This window comes from Anomaloglossus baeobatrachus, chromosome 5 (assembly GCF_048569485.1).
Source record: "Anomaloglossus baeobatrachus isolate aAnoBae1 chromosome 5, aAnoBae1.hap1, whole genome shotgun sequence".
NCBI classification, from domain to species: domain Eukaryota; kingdom Metazoa; phylum Chordata; class Amphibia; order Anura; family Aromobatidae; genus Anomaloglossus; species Anomaloglossus baeobatrachus.
This window is the reverse complement of record NC_134357.1, coordinates 565,146,630-565,162,775: the sequence shown is the minus strand read 5'-3', so window position 1 is coordinate 565,162,775 and position 16,146 is coordinate 565,146,630. Positions and strand designations below refer to the sequence as shown.

Below are 16,146 nucleotides of genomic sequence, written 5' to 3'. Positions count from 1 at the left end.
TTTGTGCGTACATGTGTGTGCTTGTGTGGACTGCAAGTGCGGGTCAGAGTGTGGTGGATGGATGAAACCGGAAGTGTGTGAGGTGAGAATTTCGCTCGTACAGCAAAGCTTTCTCGTAAAGCGGGTTACAAATTTACAGAAAGCTTTGCTTGTATAGCGAAAATCTCGTTATGTGGGTTACTCGTTAAGCGAGGTACCACTGTATCATCATTAATTATTAATAAAAAAATAAAAATTATGGGACATTTCGTTTTACGTGAAGCCCAATCAGAGTGTGTATCATTAGTAACCACCCTCTGTTTACTATCACTGAGCCAGTTGTTATCTGGTCTCACACCTTATTACTAATCATTACTAAACAACTTTTAATGCCGCATGAAAGAATAGAAGGGCCATTTTCAGAATTTACAATATCCACAATGGAGGAGCAGGGAAGACACAACAATCCATTTCATATTGTTTCAATCTTCCTCCGGCCTTAACATCTTGGACATTGGTACGCTCGTTACGTTTGCAGCATTATAAACAGTCATGACAACTGTTAAAATGTATAGTATTAAAAACATAAAAAAACACAGCTTGATATTTAGATAGTAAGTTATTTCTATAGGTCATCATACAAAGTGAACCAGTGTGACAAGTTATTGTGCAAAGTGGTTTAGTTTGTGAGTAGCAATAGTAATCGGACACAAATTTTCATGTTGAACTGGACACAAGATGTACCATGTATACGTATAAGCCGACTTTTTCGGCACATTTTTTTTTATACTGATAACGTTCCCCTGGGATTATAGTCACGTGAGGGTCCTTACCAGTGCTGTGGGCGGCGGGGCTGCTGTCGAAGGTTGGCGCATGCCACACCTGAAAATGTGCTAGCTTGCTTCAAATAATGACTCCTGGAGTTGGCGCATGTGCAGAATGAGCTCTCGGCTCAAGATCTAATCTACGCAAGTTCTGCCTCCTGGTGCCATATCTTTAATGCTTGCGCATGCCATGTTTGGTTCTCTGCAGCATAATAAGCTAGTTACAACTTTAAATATTTGCAGTAATTAGCATAATGTGCATAAAGTGCCTGTGATCTTTTCACCCTGCCGCATTCTTGTTAGGACACTTTTTTCTACAAAAAACGCATTGCCTGTCCACGGCTGTTTTTTTTTTTTTTTTTTTATTCCGCTTTATATGTACTGAAAAATTATTACTTTTTAGCATTCTTAAACTGTTAACTACCATTTGCCATCTGTCTTGCTGCAATGTATTGCCATTTGACTTTACTTGTTCATAGGTATAGTTGCCTGGACACCATTTTTACTGTAAATTGACAACTTGTAAGAACTATAACTAGGGCTTATTTTTAGAGAAGAGCTTACCGTATATTTTTAAGAATTCAATCACTTTGGTACGGCATTCTTTTTCAAAGTCTTTTTTTTTTTATCCTGTTAGAAATGGATCCCAATACTTCTAATCCTGGACCAAAACAAAAACGCAGGTCCTATGAAGCTGATTTCAAACTTAAGGTTGTGTCAAGAGCAGAAGAAAGCAATAACAGTACTGCAAGTAAGGAATTTTGTGTTGCTGAAAAACAAGTAAGGGAGTGGCGGAAAATGAAAGCTGACTTGAAAAATATTCCAAAGGCAAAAAAAGCTCGACGTGGTTTAACGACATCATATGGGGCTCTAGAGACTGAATTGCATAAATGGGTTATGGAGTGTCGTCAAAATGGTTACTGCGTAACACGCATGGGAATTCGCTTACGTGCCCTTCAAATGGCTAAAGATGACAAATTAAAAGCACCAGGCATTGAAAATTTTGTTGCGTCAGCAGGATGGTGTGCGCGCTTCATGAATAGGTTTGCCCTGTTTGCGGCAAAGGACAAAGATTTCACAGAAGTTGCCAAAAGACCTTGATGAAAAAGTGATGTCACTCCATTAATTCATCATAAAACAAAGAAGGATCAATAACTATGATCTGAGAGATATTGGGAATAAGAATGAAACACCTATGACCTTTTGATCTTCCAAGCAACAGAACTGTGGCAAGTTTGGGAGACAAAAGTATTTTACTCAGAACCACAGTAAATTAAATAAAAAATAAATTTCACAGTCATCCTGTCATGTTTGGCTAATGGAACTAAACTGCAGCCTCTCATTATTTTTAAAAGAAAGACCATGCCAAAAAAGGTCAAATTCCCACCACGAATTACAGTTCGCGCACATGTTAAAGGCTGGATGGATGAAAACGGAATAAAAAGATGTCTGGAAGAAATTTGGAATGGACGACCAGAAGCAACCTTAAAGAAAAAGCCATCATTGCTAGTTTGGGATATCTTCAGAGCTAACACATCTGATGACATAAAAAAAATTGGCAAAGTGTTTTCAAGTTACTTTAGCCGTTATTCCATGTGGGCTGACATCTGTATTACAGATCCTAGATGTCTGTTTAAGTAAACCTTTCAAAGACCATGTGCAAAAGATGTGGCATGAATGGATGTCATCTGGTCAAGCTCGACTAACAAAAGTTGGAAATCGGATGAAGCCCGACATAGAATTGATAGCAAAGTGGGTTCGTGATGGGAAGACATTCCAGAGGACATGGTTCGACACCCCTTCGAGAAATGATGCATAAGTAATGCTATGGACGGCAGTGAAGACAGCTTTGTATGAGCATGACAGCAGTGATGGTGATGACTGTGAACTCATTAATGATGACAATGTCTATACGGATACCCTCACACCAGCTAAAGCTGAAGCTCTGTTTGGACGTACAGATGATGAGGAGGAATCCAGTTTTGAAGAATTTTAACTCTTGTATTTTAGCTTGGTTGCTGATTGAGCTAAGATTTTTGTACTTTTATTGTTGATGCTCTTTTCCTCTAGTTTACTTTGAAATACCATAAATATTCAAAAACATTTAAACTTCTGATGCCTCGATTAATGTAATTTTATTGGTAACTATTTTTATGCTCTAAGTGACAGCTCAACTAGCCTAAAGGATCAGGGGTGTGCTGGGTTGTGAGTGTGGTGAGTGAGAACCCAGTCATCCAATCTGAATCAGGAGCGTGCCGGGTGTGTCAGCATTATTATTGACAGCCCAGCTGCCCGATCTGGCCATGGCTGCAGGATTTGCTCCAAGTGTGACCCACTGGGTAATTACCTAGCTATTTTGTTAGCTCACAGTGAACTTTAGCTTTGTGGCATCTGTGTGTCTCTTGTTCCTGTGCTCAGTCTGATCTATTATTTACCTGACATGGGACTTTGCTTCTGACTATCGTTTACTTAGTCTTTGTCTTCATCTTCTACCTCCCTGGAACTGTGACTTGACTATGCCTTTGTCTCACACTTTTGTTTATGATTAGTCCTCTTGGTATTTGACCTCAGACCTTTTGGCAACCCAGCCTCACGGCTAGCCCGTGAGTAGTGACTGTTTATGCCCATGAGTATCCCAACACTGGTAAATAGCCTATTTCCTAGCAACTGCACCTGCCCCAACTGGTTCCTGTATAGACTGGAATATCTTCACAATAGCTTCACAGTCCCTAGTGGCTCCTGCATAGGCTGGAATATCCCTGGATGCAACATTCGGAAATCACAACAAGGACCTGGCTGCCTAAGAGGCCGTCAGGTTTTTCCTCGTACCTCCTTACCAACCAGAGGAAAATAGCTGTATACTATAACCCAGGAAAATGAAAGTGTGCATAGATAGGTAAGGGAAATCGTAAACACATGCACAAGTGGAAAATAGCTTCTTACAACCTAACTAAAACAGGAGAAGGGAGTAAGTAACAAGATAAGGAAGCAAAAAGAAAATATCAAGCTGGTCTCTGATTGGTAAGCAAGAAGCCTTTGCAGTGAGGCTGGAACTATTAAGCAGGATTCACATAGAAATATAGCCAGCCGAGAAAATCAGCATAAGGAAAATGTAAATAGCAACACCCTAAATGTGATAGGGAAGAGTAATTGCGCAAATGAAAACATTTGTTGACAGCAAGCCAAAAAGAATAGAAGCAAAGGGATAAGACAATCAGCATTTGGACAGCGCTTCACCATGCTGTGGCTCAGAAAGGAGAAAGAAACCCAACATGTAGCAAAAAGTCAACGGATTGAATCCCAGTGCATGACAGGACTCCCTCTTCTACGGATGCCACTGGAGCATCAGAGACCCCCATCCTCTGACGTTGCTGACAGGACTTTCTCACTAGGCGTTATCTTCCGGACCATAAACCTTCAATTTGATGAGGTACAGCAACTGACATTTGACATGCTTTGAACCCAGAACACCGTTCCACCTCACACTCCGGATCCTTCTCCATATCCACCTCAATTATGTCCCACAACTGGGTGTCCCAACAAACCCCTTTAGAAGAGAAGAATGGAAGGAGTTATTGATCTTTCAGGCCACAGAAAGTTGACGTTTAACAGTCACAGAATTAAAGATTTTAATCTTATGAGGATCAAGAAATCTGGAAGCATGTTTCTTCAATGACCCTTTTTTTGAGGACAATCACACAAACTCTTCCAACCAAAAGCCAGGGCCCTCCATTTGAGGTTTGCATTTTTCTTTTCCCGATCACTAGTTACCAAAGTTAGAGATAGATGAGCAAACCCATGGAAGTTTGGTCAGGCTGGTTCAGACAGTTTTTAGATATAGTTCGGTTTGGGACCCGGACCTGAACCCCAATGGAAGTTACTAATTGGGCAGTTCAAATCTCCACCCACATGCAGCCAACTATAAACAGAACACTTACGGGGAATATGGGTGGGGTTTTCTTTTTCTTTTCTTTTTTTTTTTTTGGTGCACATATCTGATAATACTGTTGTTACCCCCAATGTAAGCCATTCAAATACTGCAAGTGGCTCACTGGGCTGCGCACTAAGCAAACTCGAGCACACCGATGCTCGCTGGGGTAGTCGGCTTACATAAAGCACCTGGACTCCAAACTCAAACACTGATTTGTTTTTTTTAATAAAGTCTATGTTCGCTACAAACAGGTGTTCGTACCAAGCAAAGACTTTACACAAAAAAAACAGAGTTCGGATTCGTAATTCAGCTGCTTAATGTATGAACACCATTAGCACGAGCATCGCTGTGCTCGGGTGCCCTCAGTCCTCAGCACAGTGTGAGACGCTTTCACTGGTTGAATAGCTCACACTGGGGGTAATAACAGCACACCCAAAATGTTCATTTAGTGACTTCGATCAAGGTTTGGGTCCCAAATAGATCTTAATTTAAAGTCATACTGAATCTGCCAAACCGAACTTCTATGGTTCCGCTCATCTCTACCCATCTCTAACCAAAAGACCTTTTTCAACCTCCAGACTTTAATCAATCAGGAAAATAAAGATTTCCTCTTCTGACACAGAGGACTGCAAACCTAAAAAATTAGCAAACACTAGATGAAAACCCCCATAGCAAAAGAAAATGCGAGGTCCTGTAGCTGTAGAGGTACGGTTATTCAGAGCGAACTGAGCAATATGCAGAAATTCCTCCCAGCCCTCCTGATTAGACAAAACAATACATCTTAATGTTCTATCTCGTTTCATCCTCTCTGTGTACCCATTAGTCACGGGATAATAATCCGAGGAGAATGATAGTTTAATACCCAATCTGGAGCTAAAAGAACACCAAAAGCAAGCCAAAAACTGAATCCCTGTATCTGGAATAATGCTCTTGGGAAAACCATATAATTTGATGATGTTAAGAGATGAACAACATATCTAAAATCTTAGCTGTACGTGACTTTTGAAGCGGAACCAAATGAACCATCTTACAGAAATGGTCCACTACCACCCACACAACAGTATTATCACCAGAATTAGGCAAATCAGTGATCAAGTCCATAGACAAGTGAGTCCATGGCTGTGACGGGACCTCGTTAGGCAAGAGATAACCTGCTAGTTTAGCTCTGCCACAAACTCTACATTTACAGACATGCTCATCAACATTCTTACGAGCATCCTTCCACCAAAAGGTCCTGAAAAAGAATCTCCAAGTGGCAAAAGAACTCAGATGCCTGGCCATCTGTGTACAGAGAGGACTGTAAATAAAGCTTGTTCTTTGGCCAAACCTCCCGCACACTATCCTGAGGATCTTGAATGTGCTGTCTGAGATTACCCCAGAGCTTGCGACGCTCCAGCAATCCCACCAGCAACCTGACCTGGCAGGGATCGCTAGAGCGTCGCTACACGGGTTGCTGATGAGCTGTCACACAGGCAGATCTCACCAGCAACCAAGCAACCAGTGACCAGCCCCCAGGAACGCGTGGAAGCGATGCTGCGCTTGGTAACTAAGGTAAATATCGGGTAACCAACCCGATATTTACCTTGGTTACCAGCGCACACCACTTAGCGCTGGCTCCCTGCACTCCTAGCCAGAGTACACATCGGGTTAATTACCTGATGTGTAGTCTGGCTATGTGTGCAGGGAGCAGGGAGCCGGCACTGACAGCATGAGAGCGGCGGACGCTGGTAACGAAGGTAAATATCGGGTAACCAATGAAAGGGCTTCTTGGTTACCCGATATGTACATTGGTTACCAGCGTCCGCAGAAGTCGGCTCCCTGCTCACTGCACATTCAGTTATTGCGCTCTCGCTGTCACACACAGCGATGTGTGCTTCACAGCAGGAGAGCAACAACTAAAAAATGGTCGAGGACATTCAGCAACAACCAGCGACCTCACAGCAGGGGCCAGGTTGTTGCTGGATGTCACACACAGCAACATCGCTAGCAAGTCGTGCCTCAGCAGCGATGTTGCTAGCGATGTTGCTTAGTGACGTGGCCTTAAGAATCTTGACGGGTTTTTTGTCCATCAACTCTGAGACCAACCTACGCGACAAAGCATAAGAATTAACATACTTGGATCTGAGGAGATAAGTCACAGTAAAATCACACCGAGCAAAAAAAGGGGTCTACCGGCCCTGTCTCACGTTTATGCATTTTGCGGCTTCAACATACAGTAGGTTATTATGATCGTTAAAGACTGTTACCTTATGTCTGGCCCTCTACAACCAATGTCTCCATTCCTCATATGCTCTCTTAAGTGTCAGAAGCTCATGTTCACCAACATCATAGTTAGACTCAGCTTGAGATTACTTCTGATAATAAAAAGCAAAAGAATGAATGAAGGTACCCATATTTTTTTGCGGGAGAACAGCACCTATTTCCACAGAAAAAACATCTAACTCAACCATGAAAGGCAGATCGAACTGAGATTGACTGAGAACAGAAGGCTGTCTTGAGGGCAGAAAAGGCATTTACAGCCTCGGTAGAACACTAGAAGTCTGTTCCCTTCTTGGTCATATCAGTAAGATGCATGAATATGCCCGAGAAGTTCTTCCAATAATAATTTGCAAAGCCTAAGAACCTCTGCAATGATTTAAGGCTAGTAGATTGTAGCCAATCAAGAACGGCCTGTACTTTAATGAAATCCATCTGAAACCCCAATGCAGAAACCAAATGACCTAAGAAGTGTACCTGCTGAACCTTAAATTGACACTTCTCCAGTTTGTCACATATAATTTAAAGGACCTGTCCAAAATGGCTTGTGATGTTTTGCTTGAATACAAATAAATCAATAGGTCATCCAAATAAATCACTACAAAGCTACCCATCAGACAGAAAGAGATGTAATTTATTAAGTTATGAAAAACTGCCGAAGCAATGGTTAACCCAAATAGCATCACCACATTTTCAAAGTGATGCTCAGGAGTATTGAAATCGGTTTTACACTTGTTATACTGCTGTATTAGGTTATATGCCTCTCTCAAATCAAGCTTTGAAAACATTTAGCTTCAGCTAAATGATGAAACAGGTCAGGTGTAAAGTAGTAAATGATAACAGTTACAGATCGTGATCTGGTTTCTCTCTAAAATCCAAACATGGACACAACCCTCCATCTTTTTTTTAAGCAAAAAGAACCCAAATGTGACTGTAGAGGTGGAAGGCCGCATATGACCCTTGGCTAGAATATATTGCTTCAAACCCAGGACCTAATTTCATGAGTCTCGAAATTGATCGTAGGATTGTGCTTAACCAACTAAAGCATACCTAACACAACTTTAGAAGTTAAAGAAGGAAAAACCATGTATAAAACGGATTCCTAGTGTAATGCTCCTACTTTCAAGCATACATTTTCAACCCTAGAAGTAACATGACTTTGAGCAAGGGGAGAGTTATCAATCTTTCAAACCTGAATGGGAAGATCGAGAGTATAGACATTGTAACCACAGTCTTTAGTGAAGTCCTAGTCAATAAGATTCAAGGCACAAATGCAGAGCTAACAATAAAACCAGACTAAGGGTGGTGTCACACACAGCGACGACGACAACGACATCGCTGCTACGTCACCATTTTCTGTGACGTTGCAGCGACGTCCCGCCGCTGTCGCTGTGTGTGACATCCAGCAATGACCTGGCCCCTGCTGTGAGGTCGCCGGTCGTTGCTGAATGTCCAGCTTCATTTTTTGGTAGTCACTCTCCCGCTGTGACGCACACATCGCTGTGTGTGACAGCGAGAGAGCGACGAAATGAAGCGAGCAGGGAGCAGGAGCCGGCGTCTGGCAGCTGCGGTAAGCTGTAACCAGGGTAAACATCGGGTAACCAAGGGAAGACCTTTCCCTGGTTACCCGATATTTACCTTCGTTACCAGCGTCCGCCGCTCTCGCTTCCAGTGCCGGCTCCCTGCTCTCTGCACATGTAGCTGCAGTACACATCGGGTAATTAACCCGATGTGTACTGTAGCTAGGAGTGCAGGGAGCCAGCGCTAAGCAGTGTGCGCGGCTCCCTGCTCTCTGCACATGTAGCACAGTGACGCGTGTCATTATGATCGCTGCTGCGTCTGCTGTGTTTGACGCAGAAAATGGTGACGTAACAGCGACGTCGTTATGTGTGAACCCAGCTTTAGTCCTCATGGACACCTACAAGAAAGAAAAGAGTTGTATGCATAAGACCGTAGAGTCTCTCTTCTTTTGTAAGAAATTCATTATTGTATTTGAAACACTGCACCATAACATGGCCAGAACGACCACAATATAATAAAAAAAACAGCAGGTGCTCAGAGTTCAATTTCCTGATTTGACTCTTTGCAAGCCTCAGCACACACTAAAGGGGTGGGAGGCTATAATGTTATACACATGGATATTCCAACACAGGTAAATAAAGCCTATCTCTTAAGAACTGCACTTGCCCCAACTGGTTCCTGTACAGACTGGTATCCCTAGCTGCACAGCCCTTAGTGGTTCCTGCACAGGCTGGAATATCCATAGCTGCAACACTAGGAAACCACAACTTGGACCTGGCTGCCTAAGTGGCTGTTGAGTTGTTCCTCGTACCTCCTTAGGAACCAGAGGCAAGATAGCTGTACACTATAACCCAGGGTAAGGACCCAAGATGTGGACAAGAAGTAGTAAAAGGATATCCTCCTACAACTTAACTACCATAACTACCAAGAGGAAAGAGTAGTAGGTAAGAAGGGGAGATAGCAAAAAGCAAATGTTAAGCGGGCAAGATCCTTTGTAGTGGAGCTGGAACTCCTTAGCAGGATTCACATAGGACTACACTGATGAGGAAAAGAGTTACAATGTTTTGAACATTTGACTTTCAGGCACCATATCTCACCATCCACAACAGCTTTGCATGTGATACTACCTTCATTTTTTAGACAATAATCTTGGCTATCACATATATAAATTTGACTTGCAATATATAATAAGTTATGCCGATTTTTGTCTCGTCACTGCATTGTTATTATTATTATTTTCTTAGTATTTTGTAAATCCACCTTTGGTTTCAACAATGCCCGAATGCATCTCGGCATGTTCTCGATCAGAAATCTCGACTGAAAATTGATTTCAGGCATTTTCTACACATTCCCAATGTACAACTCCTACTGGTTGACTCACTTAGGTATGATACAGCTTTTTCTTCAACTCTAGCCAGAACTCTTCAATTGGGTTGACATTTTGAAACTGTGGGGCCAATCCAGCACCTCTTCTTCATTTGTCAATGAACCATTTTTTTGCCAATCTCAGCATATACTTAGGGTCATTGTTCTGCTGGAACACTATGTCCTCCTTTTCATACCCATAATACTCGAGTGTACGAAGTAACTTGTCTTGTAGGACACTCACATATAGCTCAGCATTGAGACCATCATCAATTCTGGTCAAATGTCCAAAGCCTTTGGCTGTGAAACACCCCCGTATCATCAGGCTTCCTCCACCAAACTTGACAGTTCGTCCAATTTCTCGATCCATTCACCCCATTTTTCTTTGTTTCTTCCAGACCAATTGGAGCCCATCAGAGACTAGTCTATTGACTTTCATTTCCTCGCTCAAAATCACCCATTTCCAATCTTCTACTGTCCCCTTTTCATATTTTTTTGCAGTCTTCAGCCAATGCTTCTTATGACAATATTGAAGTTGAGGCTTCTCCACCTTTTTTTGGGCCATTATTCCAGACTTTTCTAATGTCCGTCACATGGTACTTGCATGGATATCTGTGATCTCACTATAATGGAGCATACGAGACACCTCCATTCCCATATTTGTCACACCAGAACTGATAGACCTTGCGATGAGTCAACTTGTTGACTCCAATATTTTACTGTGATGTTTACTCTTGGCGTTTGGGTGGATGGACTTCATTCTGTAGTCTTACAACTGTCATGGCACTCACATGGTGCAGTTTGGCAATTTTCATGACTGAAAGACAGCTATCGATGAGCTGGATGATGCTGTTTCTCTTTCCTTAGGAAATCTTCTTTATGGCTGCTCCTGAACTCTAACCAGTGACTTTTCGCTTTGGAATCAATCTGATAACACACTAAGCTATTAGCAAATGTGAGAAAAGGTTGTAATTTGTAGTATACAGGAAGAAAAAGATTTTTCAAACACCAGGAACAAAACAGTAACAATGCAGTGAAATGCCAAGAATCTGCATAACTAATCATATTCTAAATAGTCACAAGTCAAATTTATGTATCAGTCAAGATGATTGTCTATAAAAGGATGGTAGTCTCACAATAAAAATTGTAGTGGAGCATGAGATATGTAGCCTGAAAGTCAAAAGTATAACGAGCAGAGAAGGTCATCATAAGGGGGTATAAATAGCCACTCCTGAAATGTGATAGGGCAGAATAATGAGCAAATGAAAATACCTGTTAACAGCAAACCAAAAAGAAAAGAAGCGAAGGGAAAAGACAATATTCATTTGAACAGGGATTGATCATGCTGTGGCTCCGCGGAGAAAGAACCCAACCACATAGCACAAGGTCACCGGATCTTATTCCGAGGGATTAATGTGACTCCTCTCCTTGCCTGTCCAGAAGTGAGAGCTCAACTTGTAAGCTCAGGATGAACAATACCATAAATTGGGTGTTCTTTTGGGATTCACTTATTTAGTGCTGGGCAGCCTGCGTGATCTAATAGTATGGGGGTCACTAATAGGTTATAAGCCAGATATGACATGCACTACACTTATGTGTGTGACTGGTACTCTATACAATATTTTTCTGTGTGCATTTTTAATAATGAGAACCATCCTCTGCATGAATGGTCGGTGTGTAAGTGGTTGTTTTATTAGTATTTTACACCTGTGCTACTTTTGCCTTTATCATAAGTATGCTGTATCCTGCAGTGCATCTAATATTGTGGCCTTCTGTTAGTAAATACAACATTCTTGTTTCTGTGCTCTGAATACAGACTGAACTATATAGTGTTAAGGTACCATCACACTAAGCAACATCACTGCCAACATAGCTGCTGATGCACAACTTGCTAGCGATGTTGCTTAGTGTGACATACTGCAACAACCTGGCCCCTGCTGTGAGGTCGTTGGTTGTTGCTGAATGTCCTGGGCCATTTTTTAGTTGTTGCTCTCCTGCTGTTAAGCACACATCGCTGTGTGTGAACGACAGAGCAACAACTAAATGTGCAGTCAGCAGGAGCCGGCATCTGCAGACGCTGGTAACCACGGTAAATATCGGGTAACCAAGAAGCCCTTACCTTGGTTACACGATATTTACCTTTGTTACCAGCCTCCACCGCTCTCAGCTGTCAGTGCCGGCTCCTGCTCTGTGCACATGTAGCTGCAGTACACATCGGGTAATTAACCAAATGTGTACTGTGGCTAGGTGTGCGCTGGTAACCAAGGTAAATATCGGGTTGGTTACCCGATATTTACCTTAGTTACCAAGCGCAGCATGCTTCCACGTGTAGCGACGCTCCAGCGATCCCTGCCAGGTCAGGTTGCTGGTGGGATCGCTGGAGCGTCGCTTAGTGTGACATCTCTCCAGCGACCTCCTAGCAACTTACCAGCGATCCCTATCAGGTTGTATCGTTGTTGGGATCGCTGGTAAGTTGTTTAGTGTGACTGGGCCTTTAGTGTAAAGCCTCATTCATAGCTCCATGCAGCACAGACATCTGAATGAGGCTTTACACTGAGATAGAAAAGCTCAGTCAGTGTGCAGAGTGCAGTAAAAAGTAAAAAAAAAATCAACATCAGCTCACAGTCCATGTGCCTAATCCTATCATGTAAGATACATTATGCTGACCCATGAATCTAAACTTATATTGTGAAATACAATTAGTTGAGCCATTTTTCTAATCCTATTGTGTGATAGTCGCAGAGTGGTGTATCTAATGCTATCATGTGAGATATGGTCCATGTATCCAATCTTATGATATTTAGTCTGCATATTTAATTAATCATAGTCTACTGATCTGTGTATCTAATCCTACCATGTGTGATACAGACTGCTGAACTGTGTAATTATTGCAATTTGAGCGCTGCAGCTACAATGATATGACTGCTCCTCTCAATTGTCAGTAAAGACCAGAGAGCAGCTCAGTGTAACAGAATTGACGCATCCAGCCATCCTCACTGACACTGTCCACATCTCAATATCACATTGCAGTCACCAAGAAAACGTCTATGTATTGTGATCCTAAACTTCATTTCCCTTTATCCTTTTGGAAACACCCTGAAGGGGGGTGGAACACTGAGGTCAGACACGTGAGCAGATCCCGTTCACACTTCCTTCAGTCATAATACTGTAAGGGGTGGGCAGACCCCTTACAAAAAGGTGCAGTGTTTCCCCCTGAAGATACCCCCGCTGGGGTAGACAAGCTGTTGATGTATTATGTTGATGTTTTATTGTAATTGCACTGTTTTAGTGGGTTTCCCCTAGAGGCCGGGTGGGACGGCTATCCCCATAGAAACTGTGCAGGAGGGAGGAGGAGCCGGCAGCTTAGGGGGAAGGGAGAGAAGTGTGTGTGTGTGTGTGAGAGGTAGTTGATTCCTGGACGGGGGAGAAGGAACAGCCAGGGGCAGAGTGTGGAGCTGAGTGGGCAGAAAGAATGAAAGAAGGGAAGAAGAGAAGAAGTGTCCTCAAGGGTGAAGCAGAATTGGTGTGGGTCCAGTCTGTGTTAGCCGGAGTGGGAGCCTAGGTGAAGTGGAGTAGCCGGGCACATCCCCACTAGAGGAGACAACAAGGAAAGATTTCCCTGGACAGGAATTGTGACCGTGCGCTACAAAATCCGTGCATTGAGCTGTCTGTGAAACTCTGTGCAATAAAGATGTCGTTTGGTTTATCTGATCCCTGCCTGAAGAGTCTTCCTGCGGCTGAAAGTATGCTCTTTTACACCACACTCTGCCCCACAGAACAATCCCCTGTCCCAAAAGTGACGGCGGAGCCAGGGGTTAGCCTGATAGAAAATGGGGCCACGACTACAACCCCCGAGGCACCCCTGGCACCCCGTTACAATACCACTAAGCAGTACACAAGGATTTCATGGCAATTTTCAGCAGCTGCTCCCCCGCTTTATAAAAGTTGAAAATATTAAGACTTTTACAATTATGTTTCATAATAATACTTTACATTTTTTCAACTATAGATTTTTTTAAAAAAAATATGAAATCTTCCCTTCAAAAGGGGGTTGATTAAATGATAGATAAAAAGTCAGCAATTTAAGTGTGGGCCATAGTCAGCAGTGGGGTACCGCAGGGATCTGTACTGGGAGCAGTGGATTCTGACTGATTCTTTTTAATCTCTTTATTAATGACCTTGTGGATGGGATTGATAGTAAAGTGTCAGTCTTTGCTGACGACACCAAACTATGTAGGATATTAAAAACGGAGCTTGATAGTACAATATTACAAAAAGATCTGGATAAGATGTCATAATTGGCAGACACTTGGCAAATGAGATTTAATGTTGATAAATGTAAAGTAATGTACCTAGGATGGAGTAATCCTATAGCTGCATATACATTAAATAGAAGTAAATCTGGGACTACAGAACAGAAGGATTTGGGTATTCTCATTACAAATAAGCTGAGCAGCAGCACTCAATGTCAAGCAGCAGGTGCTAAAGCAAACAAGATTTTAGGGTGTATAAAAAGAGGTTAGATCCCGTGATCCCAATGTATTGTTACCCCTCTATAAATCACTTGTAAGGCCACATCTGGAATATGGGATCCAGTTTTGGGCTCCACATTTTAATAAGGATATTCCGAAATTAGAGTCAGTTCAAAGGTGGCAATTAGATCATTGAAAGGAATGGAAGGCCTCCCAAATGATGAGAGGTGGACAAAATTGGATTTGTTTAGCTTAGAAAAAAAAGTCTGAGTGGAGATCTCATTTATATGTATAAATACATGTGTGGTCAATATAAAGGACTGGCACATGACTTATTCCTTCCAAAGACAATACTAAGGACCAGGGGGCACTCACTGCGAGTGGAAGAAAAGCGATTCCAACAGCTAAATAGGAAAGGGTTCTTTACAGTTAGAGCAGTCAGACTGTGGAATGCCGACCATAAGAGGTAGTAATGGCTGATACTATAACAGCTTTTAAAAAAGGGCTGGATGATTTCCATACACTGTGCACAATTATTAGGCAATTTGTATTTTTGATGATTAATTTTAATAATTTGCCACTACAGTGCTGTCGGTCAATCCAAAAGGTTAATAAACTGGAAACTTTGTCTTTCATAGGAGAAAATTTCTCTGTAAAGTATTATTGGGCAACTAATAAAAACATGAATTTTCCCATCTCAATTGTTTGTTTTCATTGGTTACAGTGATAAAAATAACCAAAACAACTCAACATGTACAAATATAACTTTCTGATATTGAAAAAAAATGTCAGTGACCAATATAGTGATGTAGCCGCCCATCTGGAGTCTATTAGTTTCTTCATTTATTCACTTTTTTGGCAGCACCACCATATACCCCCAGACACTGATCAGAGAGGTGACTATTTTTCTTCTCCTGTTTGAGAAGAGCCCAAAACTTCTCAATAAGGTTTAGGTTTAGACCAAAAGTTTGGACACACCTCATTCAATGAGCTTTCTTTATTTTCATGACTCTGAAAATTGTAGATTCACATTGAAGGCATCAAAACTATGAATTAAAACATGTGAAGGAAATACTTAAAAAAGTGTGAAACAACTGAAAATATATCTTATATTCTAGGTTCTTCAAAGTAGCCACCTTTTGCTTTCATTACTACTTTGTACACTCTTGGCATTCTCTTGATGAGCTTCAAGAGGTAGTCACCGGAAATGGTTTTCCAACAGTCTTGAAGGAGTTCCCAGAAATGCTTAGCACTTGTTGGCCCTTTTGCCTTCATTCTGCGGTTCAGCTCACCCCAAACCATCTTAATTGGGTTCATGTCTGGTGACTGTGGAGACCAGGTCATCTGGCGTAGCACCCCATCACTCTCCTTCTTAGTAAAATAGCCCTTACACAGCCTGGACATGTGTTTGGGGTCATTGTCTTGTTGAAAAATAAATGATGGTCCAACTAAACGCAAACCGGATGGAATAGCATGCCGCTGCAAGATGCTGTGGTAGGCATGCTGGTTCTGTATGCCTTCAATTTTAAATAAATCCCCAACAGTGTCACCAGCAAAGCACCCCCACACCGTCACACCTCCTCCTCCATGCTTCACGGTAGGAACCAGCCATGTAGCGTTCATCCGTTCACCTTTTCTACACAGACACGGTGGTTGGATCCAAAGATCTCAAATTTGGACTCATCAGACCAAAGCACAGATTTCCACTGGTCTATTGTCCATTCCTTGTGTTCTTTAGCCCAATCAAGTATCTTCTGCTTGTTGCCTGCCCTTAGCAGTGGTTTCCTAGCAGCTATTT

At 42.1% G+C, this 16,146-nt stretch overlaps 1 protein-coding gene across 1 annotated transcript in view; it reads left to right on the top strand.

The window, feature by feature from the left end:
- The window catches only part of LOC142313032 (uncharacterized), a 38,750-nt gene extending 33,927 nt beyond the window's left edge, over positions 1 to 4,823 (top strand). The window contains exon 5 of the mRNA XM_075352018.1: positions 1,441 to 4,823. Coding sequence (XP_075208133.1) covers positions 1,441 to 1,904 — 464 coding nt within the window. The 3' untranslated portion in view covers positions 1,905 to 4,823. The remainder of the gene's footprint in view (positions 1 to 1,440) is intronic.
- Positions 4,824 to 16,146: the final 11,323 nt, after the last annotated feature.